This window comes from Heptranchias perlo, chromosome 7 (genome assembly GCF_035084215.1).
Source record: "Heptranchias perlo isolate sHepPer1 chromosome 7, sHepPer1.hap1, whole genome shotgun sequence".
In the NCBI taxonomy this organism is placed as follows: domain Eukaryota; kingdom Metazoa; phylum Chordata; class Chondrichthyes; order Hexanchiformes; family Hexanchidae; genus Heptranchias; species Heptranchias perlo.
The window spans coordinates 49,960,890-49,978,599 of NC_090331.1; the positions used below are offsets into that span (position 1 = coordinate 49,960,890).

Sequence of the window (17,710 nt, forward strand, 5' to 3'; positions counted from 1 at the left end):
CTCTGACACGTGGAGCTCAACACAGTGCTGTGAAACATCCACCTGCATGGCAGGAGGGAGGGCAACCGCAGAGAGAGATGCGTCGCAGAGGGCACTACCCTCACCACAGGGTCCACAGACCGAGGCTCAACTTCCTGGACCTCTCTGAACAGCAGTGCACATGGAGGCTCAGAGTCACTTCGACATGTAGTCGTGGACATCTGCAGCCTCCTTCATGCCGAGCTGCTCCCGGCTGGCCCGAGCACCATCTTCTTACCCGTCGCTGTCAAAGTCACCACTGCCGTCAACAACTTCTCCGCATCCTTCCAGGGTGCCACCGGGGACATCGCCGACGTCTCTCAGTCGTCTGCAAAAAAGAGCCCTACAAATACACCTACACCCACTCTGCAGTGACACAATGGGTGGCATCAGGTGTGGGTCTTCATTGTGATCCTCAGGAAAGGGCATTATTGCACAAACCAGACAAGATTCGTAAAGACGTGGCAGTAGTGGTGCCAATATAATATGTAATGTGAGTTGATCAGAAATTAAATATAAGTAAAAACCATAACAAACCCTCAAACACCCTTGTGCATCCCCTTCATGCTCACGACACGTTTGCCTTACACTTCCTATTGCACATATGTGATGCATGCCCTGTGGCTGCAGCACAGGTAGTGGCAGGTTGAGTGAGGCTGACTGTGAAAGAGATGCATGAGAGGGTGAGTATGACATAGAGCCATGAGATTGTGGTAGTGGCGGGATGAGTACTGGCGAGGTGAGTAAGTGCAGGTAAGATGAGGATGAGGTTTGAGTGGGTGTGAGGGGTGATGCGACAGAGTAGTGTTGGCAGTGCAGAAGGAGATGTGGGGTGGGGGCGGTGATGTGGCAGACGGAGTGTAGGGGAATGAGTAAGTATACTCCTCACCCCATCCAATAATACCTGGAGTGAGGCATCATTAAACCTGGGAGCAGCCTTCCCCCTGGGCTGCTCCATGCTGTAATTTTTCCTATTTGTTGCAGCATCAGTCAGTGGAGGACTGCCCCTTTAAATAGAGCTCCTCCAGCTGACAGACCTTACTGCGCATGCGTAGTCCGCCCGCCGCGCAGCTCAGCAGCGGGGAACCTGGAACAAGAGGTAAGTGGATCCAATCAGCCTGCGATTGCGGGCAGGGCAGACTGATTTCACCGGGCGTGTTACCCACGCGCCCAATCGCTCCCCCGCCGCGAACCTGCCGCCATGGTAATATCGGGCCCCAGGCTTCCATGAAGCAGCACAAGATGCAACTTATGTTGTGAGATGAGGGCCACCTCATGGACACTGCAGCTAGCGACCTCACGCACTTCTACTACTCAGGTAACACCTAGGGGATACACCAAGGCTAGATTTAAGAAGGCACACATCATCCAGTTACATATAGAGGAAGCATGGCAGGAATAAACAATGGACAGATACAGTATGATTTGGAATTAAAATTATGGTGCCACTAAAGTTGAAGTGTGTGCACACATTTGTTTTTGCAAAGTTTACTCGTGGTCTTGATGATATCTTGAATGATAGCCATAAGTTAATCCACACAAAGATGCGTCTATAGGTGGAGGGACCTTCATGTGGTGTGAAGGGGAAAATCGTAGACAGGGCTGTTCATGCACTGGGTAGATGTGGTAGGCAAAAAGGTTTCCAGTACCAGATTGTCATGAATGTCTCTTACAGCTGCCATCGGCATCCTTTCAGTTGCCGGATCCTCCTCCTGCCCTTGGGAACATTCCTCAACTAGGGCCTCTGTATATTCTGGAGTAAGGGAACCAGCAGGTAAGCACCATGTGCCTTCTATGATGCCTGGCCAGCCTTTCCTCCTTCTGTTCTCCTGTTTGTCCTCCAAAAAACACAGGTACAGTGGTATTCCCAGTGTGAAGCCAATTATGACCTCTTTAGGATGGGGGAGGGGCAAAAATGGGAATACCACAGCAGAAGGCACAAAGGTAGAAGTTGAAGTAATTGTCAATATCGAAAAAAGAGTAAGTAAAACAGTTTGCAAATAAGGATTTTACAAGACTTTTTTTTTTAAATAGTACATGCTGTGGTAATATAAATTCACTTTCCCATTTAACTTATTGGCTAGCAATGCTGGAGTCACATTTTATATGGATTATGTTTAATGTCCAGCATAAATGAGGTGATAATGATGGAAAATATGGTGTTATTATTGTCTGATTTAAATATGCCCGCCCATAATGGGCAGGCACACGGTGTCCAAAGGACATAAATCCAATGGATCTGTCCAATTTTCCACCCCCACCAGTCAGAGTACGACCTGAAAATTTGAGGTATTCAGAGGAAAATCTGCCCTTCACTGCCTGGGTACGGACATGAAGAATGGTTATTTAGGTGAGGTACTGGGGCACTACTCCGGTACGCCTGAATGAAATGTTGCCTTCAGAAGAGAAAAGAATAAAATTTGGAGTGGGGAATCAATATCATTAGTGGACCATTCCATTAAAAGGAGAAAGAAACACCAAAAAGACAATAAAACTGAAATGGAACATATCCATCATTTTAAACCTCTGACTATTATAATTTTAATTAGAGATCAATTAATCATTGAAATGTAAACGTTTACTGTTGGTAATTTTGATTGGGCACTCACCGTAATCCATGATACTTGAGGTTTATGGTTTATACTTCAGGCAAATCCACTTATATAGAATATGTATAAAAATTGCTTTTTTTATTTCATAAGATAGAATCATAGAATCATAGAAGTTTACAACATGGAAACAGGCCCTTCGGCCCAACATGTCCATGTCACCCAGTTTATACCACTAAGCTAGTCCCAATTGCCTGCACTTGGCCCATATCCCTCTATACCCATCTTACCCATGTAACTGTCTAAATGCTTCTTAAAAGACAAAATTGTACCCGCCTCTACTACTGCCTCTGGCAGCTCATCCCAGACACTCACCACCCTTTGAGTGAAAAAATTGCCCCTCTGGACCCTTTTGTATCTCTCCCCTCTCACCTTAAATCTATGCCCCCTTGTTATAGACTCCCCTACCTTTGGGAAAAGATTTTGACTATCTACCTTATCTATGCCCCTCATTATTTTATAGACTTCTATAAGATCACCCCTTAACCTCCTACTCTCCAGGGAAAAAAGTCCCAGTCTGTCTAACCTCTCCCTATAAGTCAAACCATCAAGTCCCGGTAGCATCCTAGTAAATCTTTTCTGCACTCTTTCTAGTTTAATAATATCCTTTCTATAATAGGGTGACCAGAACTGTACACAGTATTCCAAGTGTGGCCTTACTAATGTCTTGTACAACTTCAACAAGACATCCCAACTCCTGTATTCAATGTTCTGACCAATGAAACCAAGCATGCTGAATGCCTTCTTCACCAGCCTATCCACCTGTGACTCCACTTTCAAGGAGCTATGCACCTGTACTCCTAGATCTCTTTGTTCTATAACTCTCCCCAACGCCCTACCATTAACGGAGTAGGTCCTGGCCCGATTCGATCTACCAAAATGCATCACCTCACATTTATCTAAATTAAACTCCATCTGCCATTCATCGGCCCACTGGCCCAATTTATCAAGATCCCGTTGCAATCCTAGATAACCTTCTTCACTGTCCACAATGCCACCAATCTTGGTGTCATCTGCAAACTTACTAACCATGCCTCCTAAATTCTCATCCAAATCATTAATATAAATAACAAATAACAGCGGACCCAGCACCGATCCCTGAGGCACACCGCTGGTCACAGGCCTCCAATTTGAAAAACAACCCTCCACAACCGTCTTCTGTCGTCAATCCAATTTTGTATCCAATTGGCTACCTCACCTTGGATCCCGTGAGATCTAACCTTATGTAACAACCTACCATGCGGTACCTTGTCAAAGGCTTTGCTAAAGTCCATGTAGACCACGTCTACTGCACAGCCCTCATCTATCTTCTTGGTTACCCCTTCAAAAAACTCAATCAAATTTGTGAGACATGATTTTCCTCTCACAAAACCATGCTGACTGTTCCTAATCAGTCCCTTCCTCTCCAAATGCCCATAGATCCTGTCTCTCAGAATACCTTCTAACAACTTACCCACTACAGATGTCAGGCTCACCGGTCTGTAGTTCCCAGGCTTTTCCCTGCCGCCCTTCTTAAACAAAGGCACAACATTTGCTACCCTCCAATCTTCAGGCACCTCACCTGTAGCTGTCGATGATTCAAATATCTCTGCTAGGGGACCCGCAATTTCCTCCCTGACCTCCCATAACGTCCTGGGATACATTTCATCAGGTCCTGGAGATTTATCTGCCTTGATGCGCGTTAAGACTTCCAGCACCTCCCTCTCTGTAATATGTACACTCCTCAAGTCATCACTATTTATTTCCCCAAGTTCCCTAACATCCATGCCTTTCTCAACCGTAAATACCGATGCAAAATATTCATTTAGGATCTCACCCATCTCTTGTGGTTCCGCACATAGATGACCTTGTTGATCCTTAAGAGGCCCTACTCTCTCCCTAGTTACTCTTTTGTCCTTTATGTATTTGTAGAAGCTCTTTGGATTCACCTTTGCCTTATCTGCCAAAGCAATCTCATGTCCCCTTTTTGCCCTCCTGATTTCTCTCTTAACTCTACTCCGGCAATCTCTATACTCTTCAAGGGATCCACTTGATCCCAGCTGCCTATGCATGTCATATGCCTCCTTCTTCTTTTTGACTAGGGCCTCAATCTCCCGAGTCATCCAAGGTTCCCTACTTCTACCAGCCTTGCCCTTCACTTTATAAGGAATGTGCTTACCCTGAACCCTGGTTAACACACTTTTGAAGGCCTCCCACTTACCAGACGTCCCTTTGCCTGCCAACAGACTCTCCCAATCAACTTCTGAAAGTTCCTGTCTAATACCATCAAAATTGGCCTTTCCCCAATTTAGAATTATCAAATTGAACCAATTTCCGATTTGTTCTAAATTTAATGAGAACTGGTACATAGCCATTTCTGTTATATGCATCTGGTTAAAAGTATTTTTGTCTATCTCAACCCATTATATATGACAAGATTCCACTGTACTGACAGATCTGGTTACGGTATGTCCTCCCTTTACTGTTTATATGGGCATGTGAATCATCAAAGCTCTATAAAGGAAGTTAAGACATCAAACAGCTTTTCATAATAGGGCATTTATCATCCGACTAGTGACTCAAAACACACATTTTAACAAAACTACTTTTACATGTTCCCTTTTAAGCTCCAACTTAATTTTTTGTAATCCTTCCTGCAATTCCATCTAGAATTACTGACCTACCATTTGCTGATTTTATCCAAGATGCAGGTACTCAAAAAAGGTAGACAAGCACATTAAACAAAATATTATCTCACTCTTACTTATTATTAGTCCCTGACTATGATGTTTAATTCCTCCCGCGAAAGCAGTTTGCAAAATACAACTACAGCAGAGACTGACCTTTCAAAGCATCAAGATTAGAAATGCTACTCCAATTAAGCAAAACACCAAACTGTCCTTAAATCTGTTGGCAACAGAATAACCATGATTTGTAGTCAACTAATACCAAACTATGATAGTGCACATAAAAATGTAACTTCTTTTGAAGTACATCAGGATTTTAACTGTGTAAAGTACACTCTGTGATGAAATCAATGTCTGATATCTCTCAATATATACTTAAATGAATTACATAATCCAAGAAGCACAAAATATATTATTGTATAAGATTATACTATGTTCCAAATATTCGTTGGCCTAGAAATTCAATCACGTCGGAAAACGGGAGCGCAGTGGCTGGGACGTGCATTGCACACGCCTGTTGGTGTTATCCCAGGCAGCACTTAATATTCGTGCTGCGTGCTCATTATAATGAGTCAGATATGCAGCCAGCATTGCCCACACTATTTATGCCTGTTTGGAGGGGAGTCCAGAAATTGAGCGCCTCTGACCCACTTAAAGGCAGCCAGCACCTCTTCAAGCAGAGGTGCTGGCTGCAAACATCAGGGAAATACCTGTAAGGAATGATTATTTTTTATTATTCATTCTGAGCACGTGGGCGCCGCCAGCAATTATTGCCCATACCTAGTTGCTCTTGAGAAGGTGATGTGCCTTCTTCTTCAACCGCTGCAGTCCGTGTGGTGAAGATACTCCCACAGTGCTGTTAGATAGGGAGTTTCAGGACCTTGACCCAGCAACGATGAACGAACAGCAATGTATGTCCAAGTCAGGATGGTGTGTGACTTGTAGGGTAACTTGGAGGTGATGGTGTTCCCATGTACCTGCTGACCTTGTCCTTCTAGGTGGTGGAGGTCATAGGTTTGCGAGGAGCTGCCAAAGAAGCCTTGGCGAGTTGCTGCAGTGCATCCTGTAGATAGTACACACTGTAGCCACCATGCGCCAGATGTGGAGGGAATGGATGTTAAAGGTGGTGGATGGGCTGCCGATCAAGCGGACTGCTTTGTCCTGGATGGTGTCGAGCTTCTTGAATGTTGCTGCAGATGCACCCATCCAAGCAATTGGAGAGTATTCCATCACACTCCTGACGTGTTTTGTAAGTGGTGGAGAGGCATTGGGGAGTCCAGAGGTGAGCCACTTACCGCAGAATACCCAACCTCTGACCTGCTCTAGTAGCCAGGACATTTATGTGGCTGGTCCAGTTGAGTTTCTGGTCAGGAGTGTCTACTCCTGGAACTGACAATCTCAGCCATCGCTCTCCAGGCCTGGTGAATCTTCATGCCACTGGTAGGAAAAAGAACCCTAGCCCTCACTTCTTCGACCATGGCCTCCAGGGAGGCTTCAGAAAACCTGGGGGCTGGCCTGCAACACATTTATGACCAAATTCCTTCTTACAGCAGTGAAACAGTGAAACTAGCCAGGTGAGACTGCAGCCTCCCTTTAAGAGATACATTCTTGCTTTAAATAGGCCTCTGCAGACATGATCAGGTGGGAAATCTACCATTCAAATATAAATGAGGCCCAGGAATTAAATTAGCCCAAGGCTCAAATTTAGGCCAATGAATGCATTTTGCACTTGCCACCACCTGTCCAAAACCATTCCGGGTTTAGTCCAAACAAAGAAAGAGGCATTAATGGTTGAAGTTCTCAGAAAGGAAGTGGGTAATGTAAGGGTAGGGAAATACGTACCATTACATAATTAGATTCACTATAAAAATTGAAAAGGAAAGGGAATAGTCGAAGATAAAGGTAATTGAATCAAAGAAAGTAAATTTCAATAAGATAAGAAGGCAACAGACAGTAGATTCTAGGTTTTATAAAAAAGGAAAATGTAAAGAATCTTACAACACCAGGTTATAGTCCAACAATTTTATTTGAAATTTTATAAAAAAGGGGCATGGAGTACAAAAGATGAAGAGATAATGATAAAACTATAAAATTATTGGTTTGGCCACAGTTATAATATTGTATCCAGTTTCTGGTACTTTAGTTTAGTAAGGATGTCAAGGTCATGGAGAGGGTCCAGAAGAGATTCACCAAGGCAATACCAGGAAGGAAATGTTTTAGTTACAAGGAAGGCTAAGAGGAGGTCTGATAGAGGTGCTCAAACATATGAGAATTTTTGATGTGGTAAATAGGGAAATACTATTTCAACTGGTCAGTGTGATGGTAACTAAAGGGCATAAATTTTAATTCATCACCAATATAATGCAGATAGAGGTCAGAATTTATTTTTGCACAAGCTATTTCAGGTTATGCACCAATACCCTCCACACTCCCACCTTACCCATAATATGAGCAGAAAACTTTTGTATATTATTCATGCTGTGTTTGAAATCTTAGCCTTATAATTCTGCATTAATTTTTCATGTCCGCTATTCACGAGGCAAAATTTATTTTCTCTCTCTTTTGATCATTTTTGTGAACATATTCTTGTAAGGAGCAATCCTCCGAGCAGCATTGACTAAACATGGACCAATATCTGTTAGCTCTAGCTTCCAATGTATTTATGCCTATCTACATTTTTGCTACAATTAGCAGATAGGAAAATGACCATAAGACTCTTCTAATCTATTATGATGTTTGCATAACAGCATCGACAGAAGATATAATGGATAAAATAAAGACTAAAGCCTTCATCTACAAAGTTATGGAAGTAACGTGAGATTTGGGGAGAATCTAGAAACCATGGAATTCTTACCTTGGTCATGGCACCAAAAGGCAAATTCCTTCCATTTGCTGTTGTTCACGGTGGACATAGAATTTTTTTTTGCTGATATAAGACATGTTACAATTTGTATCCCCATACTGTCTACGGTATTTTTACCTTTTGACAAACTCTTCAAAGAGAATGCGATGAGAATATCCTTGTGCACGAATGCGGATGGTTTCCAAAATGCCAGTGTATCGCAGTTGAACCAGTACTCTTTCTTCAAAAAATTTTTCTGCTTGTCGATCATCATTGGGTTTAATGCAACGGACAAAATGAGGCTGTCCAACCACCATTTTAGACAGGAGATCCATTAAGGAATACTGTCAGATAAGAAAAAAAATCCACTTGAAAAACTTTGTTGTCTGGTAGCTGATCAATCGCTCTGTTGACGTGACATATTCCTAACTTACAATTAGCAGAATTGGAATAATTGATACCTTTTATGTTAAAGGATTTTTGGTGGCAAACCATCTGATGCCAAAAAAAGTAAGCATGGAGCAAATAAATAAGTAAAACTGAACCTGGTACTAAAGCTCATGAAAGCCTAAGTGCCAGCTGGAAACAATAAAAACAAATAAGGGCTTTTAAAAGGCCTACTGAAAGTGTATGGGCCTTTTAATTACCCTTATGCTGCAGGTCCACCTCAGGCCTTGTCCCCTGCCAGGTTTCATTTAAAGCCCTTGAGATTATTTTCATTTGATCACTTTTACCAATTATTCTCTATTTATTTTACAGTTTAATAAAGTTATTTGGTGCCATATATTTGTAATTACATTTTTTTTACTAAAATACTTTCTTCGGTCAAAGCCATAAAAAATGGTTTTGGAATACAAACAAGAAAACAAAAGCATCTGCACAAGAACCTTACAATTCTATATCATGGCCCCCATAGGCATATACATGCTCTCTTTTGAGCTCTACAGTATCACCAGAAATTTAGTTTCTTCAAGATTATTGCAGACTTTCTTTTAAAATATTTGCAGCTGATTTGATACTTTACCCTGAAGTAAGAAGCCACAGTTTGCCTTTTCATGTTTGTTGTTTCCTCAGGATGTCGCATAACTTCCATTGTATCAATCTGGTTACCAAATAGTAGAAATGCAATATATGTCAGTAAAATATAGATTAAAAAAACAGCTTAACCTCCTAGAACTAATACATGTGGACAGAGTGATAAAATTAACAATGCAAAAAAAATGCAGAGAATCAGCAGCTGAGAGTCAATAAAAGGAATCAAAGAAATCAAAGGGTACTAGCTTACAGGCATACAGTGGATATTAAAACAGAACTCAATTCAGATTTTTACTATTAAACCAACATAAAATTTGCCCTTAATGTAAATTCTGTCTTCAAAGCAGCCCTATTAACCACACAATATTAACATTTTGATGATTTTATACTTTTCAAACAAGTTATTTCATCAAATCTAATGAAGCACTAAAATGAATGGCTTCAGAATTATGTTTACATTATCATCATAAGTACTGATATGCATTTCTGTTCATTATGTAAATATGTCTAGGACATAGGTATGTGTTATAAGGTTAGTGTATAATTGCTTGTTATATGCTGCCATCTAAGAAAACAGAAATAAATTATAAGTATTCTTTATTTTGAACCAATAACTTGTTTCACTGGATAATCTACAAAAGAATGACTGAACATTCAACAAATGCCATGTATTCATGAATGTACTATGAACATACAATTTATGGGAAATTTATCTGCATACATACTGCAATTTAAAAATGTTTTTTAAATTTTGGGAATTTCACATCAATGTGTTGGCTTGCTAACATCCTGAACTACAAAGTAACATGATACAGTTCTGTGTTTGTGACTCCCAGCATGGCAAATTCCTAATACCAGCTGGACCAAAAGAGGCAAACGTCAAGATAGTGATGCTTCTCCACAGGGATGGGGAGGAAAATCACAGGGTGAATCATCCCAACCCACTCTTGCAAATTTAGTAGCGAGCTACAGAGCAGAATTGGCAGAGAGGCCTGGGAATTGATCATCGGCTCATCTTCTAGGTAGAGGAACAGTGCATAATTAAGGATATATAACAATGGAAAAAATAAATAGAAAAGGAATGTAAAAAAAGTGATTTTTTTTTGTTGGAAATGTGCTCAAAGTTTAGCCAGTTTTATATAAAAAAATGTAAGTTTCACAACAATATGTTATTGTTTGCATTTGTTAGTGTGCATTTTAGAATATACATCAGCAAACATTTCAATTACAACACTGAGATAAAAATATATTTTTTGAAAATTTGTGGAAAACACTCTGTGGCTTCATACCTTTTTTTTGGTCAGCTTTGTAACATGCAAAACCTGATGTCTGTAAATTTGTTATTCAAACAGTAAATTGAAGAAAATACATGGACCTTTTGAATCTGCAAGGAAATTTAACCCTTAGCTATGAACACTGATGTTGTTTGCAAATAGCAAATGGCTGGCAATGGAGATGTTCCATGTGCATAGAGATTAAGCTACTATGCTCCATTATTCTTTGGCCAAAATACAGAAAAGAAACAAAGAAAAACACTGTAATCTCATTTGTCCTGTTAAAACCAGTTTTGTTTCTAAAGTAATCCTTAAAAATAATATGGAACATGTATTCTGTAATTTGCAATAAATTGAATACAAAAAAGGCTGAAAATTGATGAATTTCAACACAATTACTTTACCAGATTTCTATCAATTGCCAAGTTAAGTAAAAATGTATTGTGATGGAAAGTATAACCAAGCTTGAAAGGATGGGCAAAGCAGACTCTTTTAAGTAATCATTGATTTGTAGCTGAAATACTAGCATTGGATGGCCTAGTGCTGCAAAACATTAATGCACTCAATGGATACGGTTGCCATCGTTATTGAAACAGATAATCCAATTTTGAGTGTGTCATCTAGAAATTTCTAAAACATTGAGTGTTTTTTTTAAATAGAAGCCTGCTTCTCCATTTACTTCTGTGTCTTATGATTATGAAAATATTGGTTATTTAGGTTTCCAATTATTTTTCATCTGTACCAAATAATACATCAGAACTTCAGCTATGATTCCAATCCATGCCCCAGCTCTATCCTGCCTCAGTTTCAGAGACAGACCTAGACTTTCGGGAGCAGGGCGCTAGGGGGTGCAGGGTTAATACCCTGACGCAGAACAGTGATATTGGGCATTGGACCTCATTGCCATGGCATTGTGGCCTGCCGGTGGAGAGAGGAGATGAGTGCAGAAAAATCAGGCTGCTGCTAGCGACGCAGCAGCCCTCGGTTGTATCTGGGGGTCGAGAGACCTGGAATCCGCGATCGGGGGTCGTGTCTGGGGCCTGGGTCAGGAGTCCACAGTCGGTGCTCGGGGGGCCTGGAGCAGCGGCAATGGGGGAGGGGTTCAGGGGCATCAATCGGGTCCTTTAATATGGGGTCAGGAGGTACTCTCGGCTCCATATTTAGGTAAGTTACTTACCTTCTTGGTTGGCAGGTGCTCAGTAGGGCTGGTTTGCCTAAACGCAGCTTACAATGGCGTTGGAAGTGTCAGGGCAAACCATTGTTGGAGCAGGGACCTCAAGCAGGCATTAAGCCCCTTATTTGCATATGCAAAGGGCTTAACGCCTACTTCAGGCATGGGTAAAGGACGCTTCTTGTTTGTCCTTACTCAATACGCCAGTTCGTGCACTTCCGGCCGGAAGTGCGCGCGTGCTTCCTACCCGCTATTCTGGGGCCTTAGTAGGCTGTGCAGCGCCTAAAAAACGGGTGCTAAGTGGCCCAATTCCTAGACTTGTGTGTTGAGGACAGTGCTGGACTGGGAGATAAAAAATAACAAAAATTGAAAAACCAATACCGAAAATAAACATTCTAAATTCAATACAATCTAAAGAATACACATTTTGTACATAAATAATAAGAGGATTACTGAACTATAGGTTTGAAAGATCGTTATTGTGTACTGTTTTGGTGTTTAAGTTTGCTATCTGACAGAGAATGTCATCTTGTTGTCATTCTTACCTTCAGCAAGTATTTAGGAGACTGTATTTGAAAAGTAAATAGAATAAAAGATGATCAACAATATAACAAGAAATTTGATTTTTATTCAAGAAATAAAGCAACAGAAGATCAGCATTGTAAGTAAGATTAAATACAGAGGTAAATGCTGCAAAGGTGACTATTTTCACAATAACTACTTCGTGTTGCTTCAAACCCTCTCATTACTACTTGCACCTTGAGTTCTTAATTTCTCACAGCATGTTGTTTGACAGGCAGCATTTATAAATTGTATTGAAAAATAAGATGGTTGGAGTGAACTGCTGTATATAAAAACTATGTCCATATGAAAATTTGCATTAACAGACATAACATCAAAGCATTTTAATTCATCACATGACCAAATAAATATCGGGCTTTCTGATTAGAGCAGCAGCAAAGTTCATTATTTAGTCTCTCACATCATGGTGCAAATACAATCACCAAGGAGTTTTTTGGATCGTACTTATTTCTTTCTCACAGCTTGTACTCTTTCTCTTTCAGGGAACCCCAGAAATAATTCTGGATTGACACAGGACACCATGACTTTACCATGAGCTGCAATTTGTTTTTAAACATCAAGCCAAACAGCACTTGCTTGATAAAAAGGTTACAGCTATATGTTTGCGGTTGAAGTGTAGTAATATGCACACATTGGATTTGTGCTGGCTGTGTTCATTGATCGGCTTGACTTCAGTTGTTTGCAGAGAAGATACAGTAGCAAGAGGGATAGGTATAAATCCTAGTGACTCACACCATAGGATGTAAATGAAGAACACACAAACTAAGTGCTTTGATGTAAATTTAAATGTAAAATGCATGTGAAATGCAGTTTGATAGTATGCAATTAAATTAATCAAATCTAAACTTTCGAATTAGCGACTTAAAAGTAAATATTCTCATTACAGTTGCATCAGTGTTTACTGTCAGCGGTTAAAGTATATTGCATCTTAGTCACAGAATGTACTCTGGGTGGGGGACTTTTTTTTTTATTCGTTCACGGGATGTGGGCGTCGCTGGCAAGGCCGGCATTTATTGCCCATCCCTAATTGCCCTCGAGAAGGTGGTGGTGAGCCGCCTTCTTGAACCGCTGCAGTCCATGTGGTGACGGTTCTCCCACAGTGCTGTTAGGAAGGGAGTTCCAGGATTTTGACCCAGCGACAATGAAGGAACGGCGATATATTTCCAAGTCGGGATGGTGTGTGACTTGGAGGGGAACGTGCAGGTGGTGTTGTTCCCATGCGCCTGCTGCCCTTGTCCTTCTAGGTGGTCGAGGTCGCGGGTTTGGGAGGTGCTGTCGAAGAAGCCTTGGCGAGTTGCTGCAGTGCATCCTGTGGATGGTGCACACTGCAGCCACAGTGCGCCGGTGGTGAAGGGAGTGAATGTTTAGGGTGGTGGATGGGGTGCCAATCAAGCGGGCTGCTTTATCTTGGATGGTGTCGAGCTTCTTGAGTGTTGTTGGAGCTGCACTCATCCAGGCAAGTGGAGAGTATTCCATCACACTCCTGACTTGTGCCTTGTACCAAGTGTGGCTCGGTAGCATCACTGCTGACCGAGCTGGCCGAGTCCTGAAGGACATAGCTGCCAGACAGGGCCTGCGGCAGTTGGTGAGCGAACCAACACGAGGGAAAAACCTACTTCAACTTGTCCTTACCAATCTACCTGTTGCAGATGCATCTGTCCATGACAGTATTGGTAGGAGTGACCACTGCACAGTCCTTGTGGAGACAAAGTCTCGTCTTCACACTGTGGACACAATCCAACGTGTTGTGTGGCACTACCACCCAGTTAAATGGGATAGATTCAGAACAGATCTAGCAGCTCAAAACTGGGCATCCATGAGGCACTGTGGGTCATCATCAGCAGCAGAATTGTATTCCAGGACAATCTGTAACCTCGTGGCCCGGCATATTCCTCACTCTATCATTACCAACAAGCCAAGGGATCAACTCTGGTTCAATGAGGAGTGTACAAGAGCATGCCAGGAGCAGCACCAGGCGTACCTAAAAATGAGGTGCCAACCTGGTGAAGCTACAACACTGGACTACATGCATGCTAAACAGCAGAAGCAACATGCTATAGACAGAGCTAAGCGATTCCACAACCAACGGATCAGATCAAAGCTCTGCCGTCCTGCCACATCCCGTCGTGAATGGTGGTGGACAATTAAACAACTAACGGGAGGAGGAGGCTCCATGAACAATCCCATCCTCAATGATGGCAGAGTCCAGCACGTGAGTGCAAAAGACAAGGCTGAAGCGTTTCCACCATCTTCAGCCAGAAGTGCCAAGTGGATGATTCATCTCGGCCTCCGCCCGATATACCTACCATCACAGAAGCCAGTCTTCAGCCAATTCGATTCACTCCATGTGATATCAAGAAATGGCTGATTGCAATGGATACAGCAAAGGCTATGGGCCCCGACAACATCCCGGCTGTAGTACTGAAGCCTAGTGCTCCAGAACTAGCCGCGTCTCTAGCCAAGCTGTTCCAGTACAGCTGTAACACTGGCATCTACCCAACAATGTGGAAAATTGCCCAGGTATGTCCTGTCCACAAAAAGCAGGACAAATCCAATCCAACCAATTACCGCCCCATCAGTCTACTCTCAATCATCAGAAAAGTGATGGAATGTGTCGTCGACAGTGCTTTCAAGCAACACTTACTCACCAATAACCTGCTCACCGATGCTCAGTTTGGGTTCCGCCAGGACCACTCGGCTACAGACCTCATTACAGCCTTGGTCCAAACATGGAGAAAAGAGTTGACTTTCAGAGGTGAGGTGCGAGTGACTGCCCTTAACATCAAGGCAGCATTTGACCGAGTGTGGCACCAAGGAGCCCTAGTAAAATTGAAGTCAATGGGAATTAGGGGGAAAACTCTCCAGTGGTTGGAGTCATACCTAGCACAAAGGAAGATGGTAGTGGTTGTTGGAGGCCATCATCTCAGTCCTAAGACATTGCTGCAGGAGTTCCTCAGGGCAGTGTCCTAGGCCCAACAATCTTCAGCTGCTTCATCAATAACCTTCCCTCTATCATAAGGTCAGAAATGGGGATGTTCGCTGATGATTGCATAGTGTTCAGTTCCATTTGCAACCCCTCAGATAATGAAGCAGTCCGTGCCCGCATGCAGCAAGACCTGGACAACATCCAGGCTTGGGCTGATAAGTGGCAAGTAACATTCGTGCCAGACAAGTGCCAGGCAATGACTATCTCCAACAAGAGAGAGTCTAACCACCTCCCACTGACATTCAACGGAATTACCATCGCCGAATCCCCCACCATCAACATCCTGGGTGTCACCATCGACCAGAAACTTAACTGGACCAACCACATAAAAACTGTGGCTACAAGAGCAGGTCAGAGGCTGGGTATGCTGCGGTGAGTGACTCACCTCCTGACTCCCCAAAGCCTTTCCACTATCTACAAGGCACAAGTCAGGAGTGTGATGGAATACTCTCCACTTGCCTGGATGAGTGCAGCTCCAACAGCACTCAAGCAGCTCAACACCATCCAGGACAAAGCAGCCCGCTTGATTGGCACCCCATCCACCACCCTAACCATTCATTCCCTTCACCACCAGTGCACTGTGGTTGCAGTGTGTACCATCCATAGGATGCATTGCAGCAACTTGCCAAGGCTTCTTCCACCTAGAAGGACAAGGGCAGCAGGCACATGGGAGCAACACCACCTGCACGTTCCCCTCCAAGTCACACGCCATCCCGACTTGGAAATATATTGCCGTACCTTTATTGTCGCTGGGTCAAAATCCTGGAACTCCTTACCTAACAGCACTGTGGAAGAACCTTCACCACACGGACTGCAGCGGTTCAAGAAGGCGGCTCACCACCACCTTCTCGAGGGCAATTAGGGATAGCAATAAGTGCTGGCCTTGCCAGTGACACCCACATCCCATGAACGAATAAAAAAAAGTACTGAACTGAACAGGCTGTAAAAGAATATTATCAATGTCTCTATTAATAAACTCTATTCTCCCAAAACTGTTTATATAAATGCAAATTTGTTCATTTGGTCTTGTGAAGAACTGAAAATACACCTTTTAAGTTGATGAAACCGAAAACACAATTTGTACTAACCTAATAAAATTGGAAAAGGGTCTAAGGAGTATTATCAAAATGGGTTTATTAAAAATGAAGAAATAAATTGTAGCTTTACGTCTATCTCATGATACTAATTAGAAGGAATTCCCGACTTGAAAGAGCCAGTTATAAAACATACTAACCTTGTTACGGCCTGCATTAAGCTGCGGAGGTAATGACCTCGATGCTGCATTTACTCTTGCTCTTGACTGTGCTAAGTTACCTGGAAAGAGAGAAAGCAAAGTAATTTTATGTAAGGGATGTTAAAGAAGAGATATTAAATAAGCATGTGTGATACACTCACATGTCAAAGTTTTAGTATGTCTAGCACAAGATGTCCAAATGTTTTCTCTGGCCACATCTTCAGAGGCTAAACTGTGATTAATAGCAGTGAAAGGAGCCTTTGAAGCAGGATTGGTGACATCAAAGTCTTAATCCATGGGTGGCAGGATTTTTTTAATGAGTGGGAAGCATTTTAACACATTTCAACAGATTTACAGCATGAATAAACAATAGGTCACTGCAGATATTCCACACACCTTTTAGCAAAAACTAAGGCTGAGATATAATTCTCAATTTAAATATACACAGTGTATTAGCAGCACGCATAAATAAAAAAAAACTTTTGTGATTCAAACAACGGGTGGCAACAACATTTCAAAATGACATACTTCAGTATGCTTTTGAAAAATAACAAAGTAAACAATGTTTCCACAACACTTGCTACCATACATTGCCAAAGCAATGCTACAACACACAGCAAAGCCATTTCAGCTGTGGCTCAGGTAGTTATTTTATTTGCACTTTATTTAATTAAAGTAAGTAGAGTTTTAAACTAAGCACTAAAATCTTAAATGGTGCCCACTCCTTTTCTCCTTTGTGATGGTTTTCTACATTAAAAGCACTATATGGTTGCAAGTTATTGTAAGCATCACCCCTCCAAAAAAAAATGGTGTGCTGAATGTTGTAGGGCATTTGTTCCTTCCTTTTCCAAAATTGTACCAAACCTGTTAAAAACTAAATATAGCACTAAATCTATTGACAGCCAAATACCTCGCTTAACCCGATAATAACCAAATACCAATTCCATACTTAAGAATATAAACGTGGGGACCTGGGTCCCATGTTCGCTTTACTCAAACTAGTTTCCTTAACCTGATGATACATTCAATTGTAAACAATTTTACAACACCAAGTTATAGTCCAGCAATTTTATTTTAAATTCACAAGCTTTCGGAGGCTTCCTCCTTCGTCAGGTGAACGATGTGAAAATGAAATCCTCGAAATGAAATCGCATTCCTATGCCATACATTCAATGCCATAGGTTCCCCAAACATCAAGGTTTTTATACCTTTGAGTACAGCCAACAGAGTGAGATCTGCACTTCACTCACTGGCTGCACTCCTGTATTATGAATCAGGATATCGATAGAAGTT

The 17,710-nt window shown here is 42.0% G+C and overlaps 1 protein-coding gene across 13 annotated transcripts in view; it reads right to left on the reverse strand.

Moving 5' to 3' along the window:
• The window catches only part of myo3b (myosin IIIB), a 494,517-nt gene that overhangs the window by 183,279 nt on the left and 293,528 nt on the right, over positions 1–17,710 (reverse strand). For 11 of the 13 annotated variants that reach the window (XR_010963429.1, XR_010963430.1, XM_067987493.1 and 8 more), the window contains 4 exons: positions 16,418–16,497; positions 12,161–12,181; positions 9,160–9,237; positions 8,274–8,479 (listed from right to left, as the gene is read on the reverse strand). Coding sequence is in view for 11 of the 13 variants with exons in the window: in XM_067987493.1 (XP_067843594.1) it covers positions 8,274–8,479; positions 9,160–9,237; positions 12,161–12,181; positions 16,418–16,497 (385 nt within the window). In the remaining 2 variants the exon portion in view is untranslated. The remainder of the gene's footprint in view (positions 1–8,273; positions 8,480–9,159; positions 9,238–12,160; positions 12,182–16,417; positions 16,498–17,710) is intronic. The other 2 variants (XM_067987495.1, XM_067987497.1) reach the window with 1 other exon arrangement.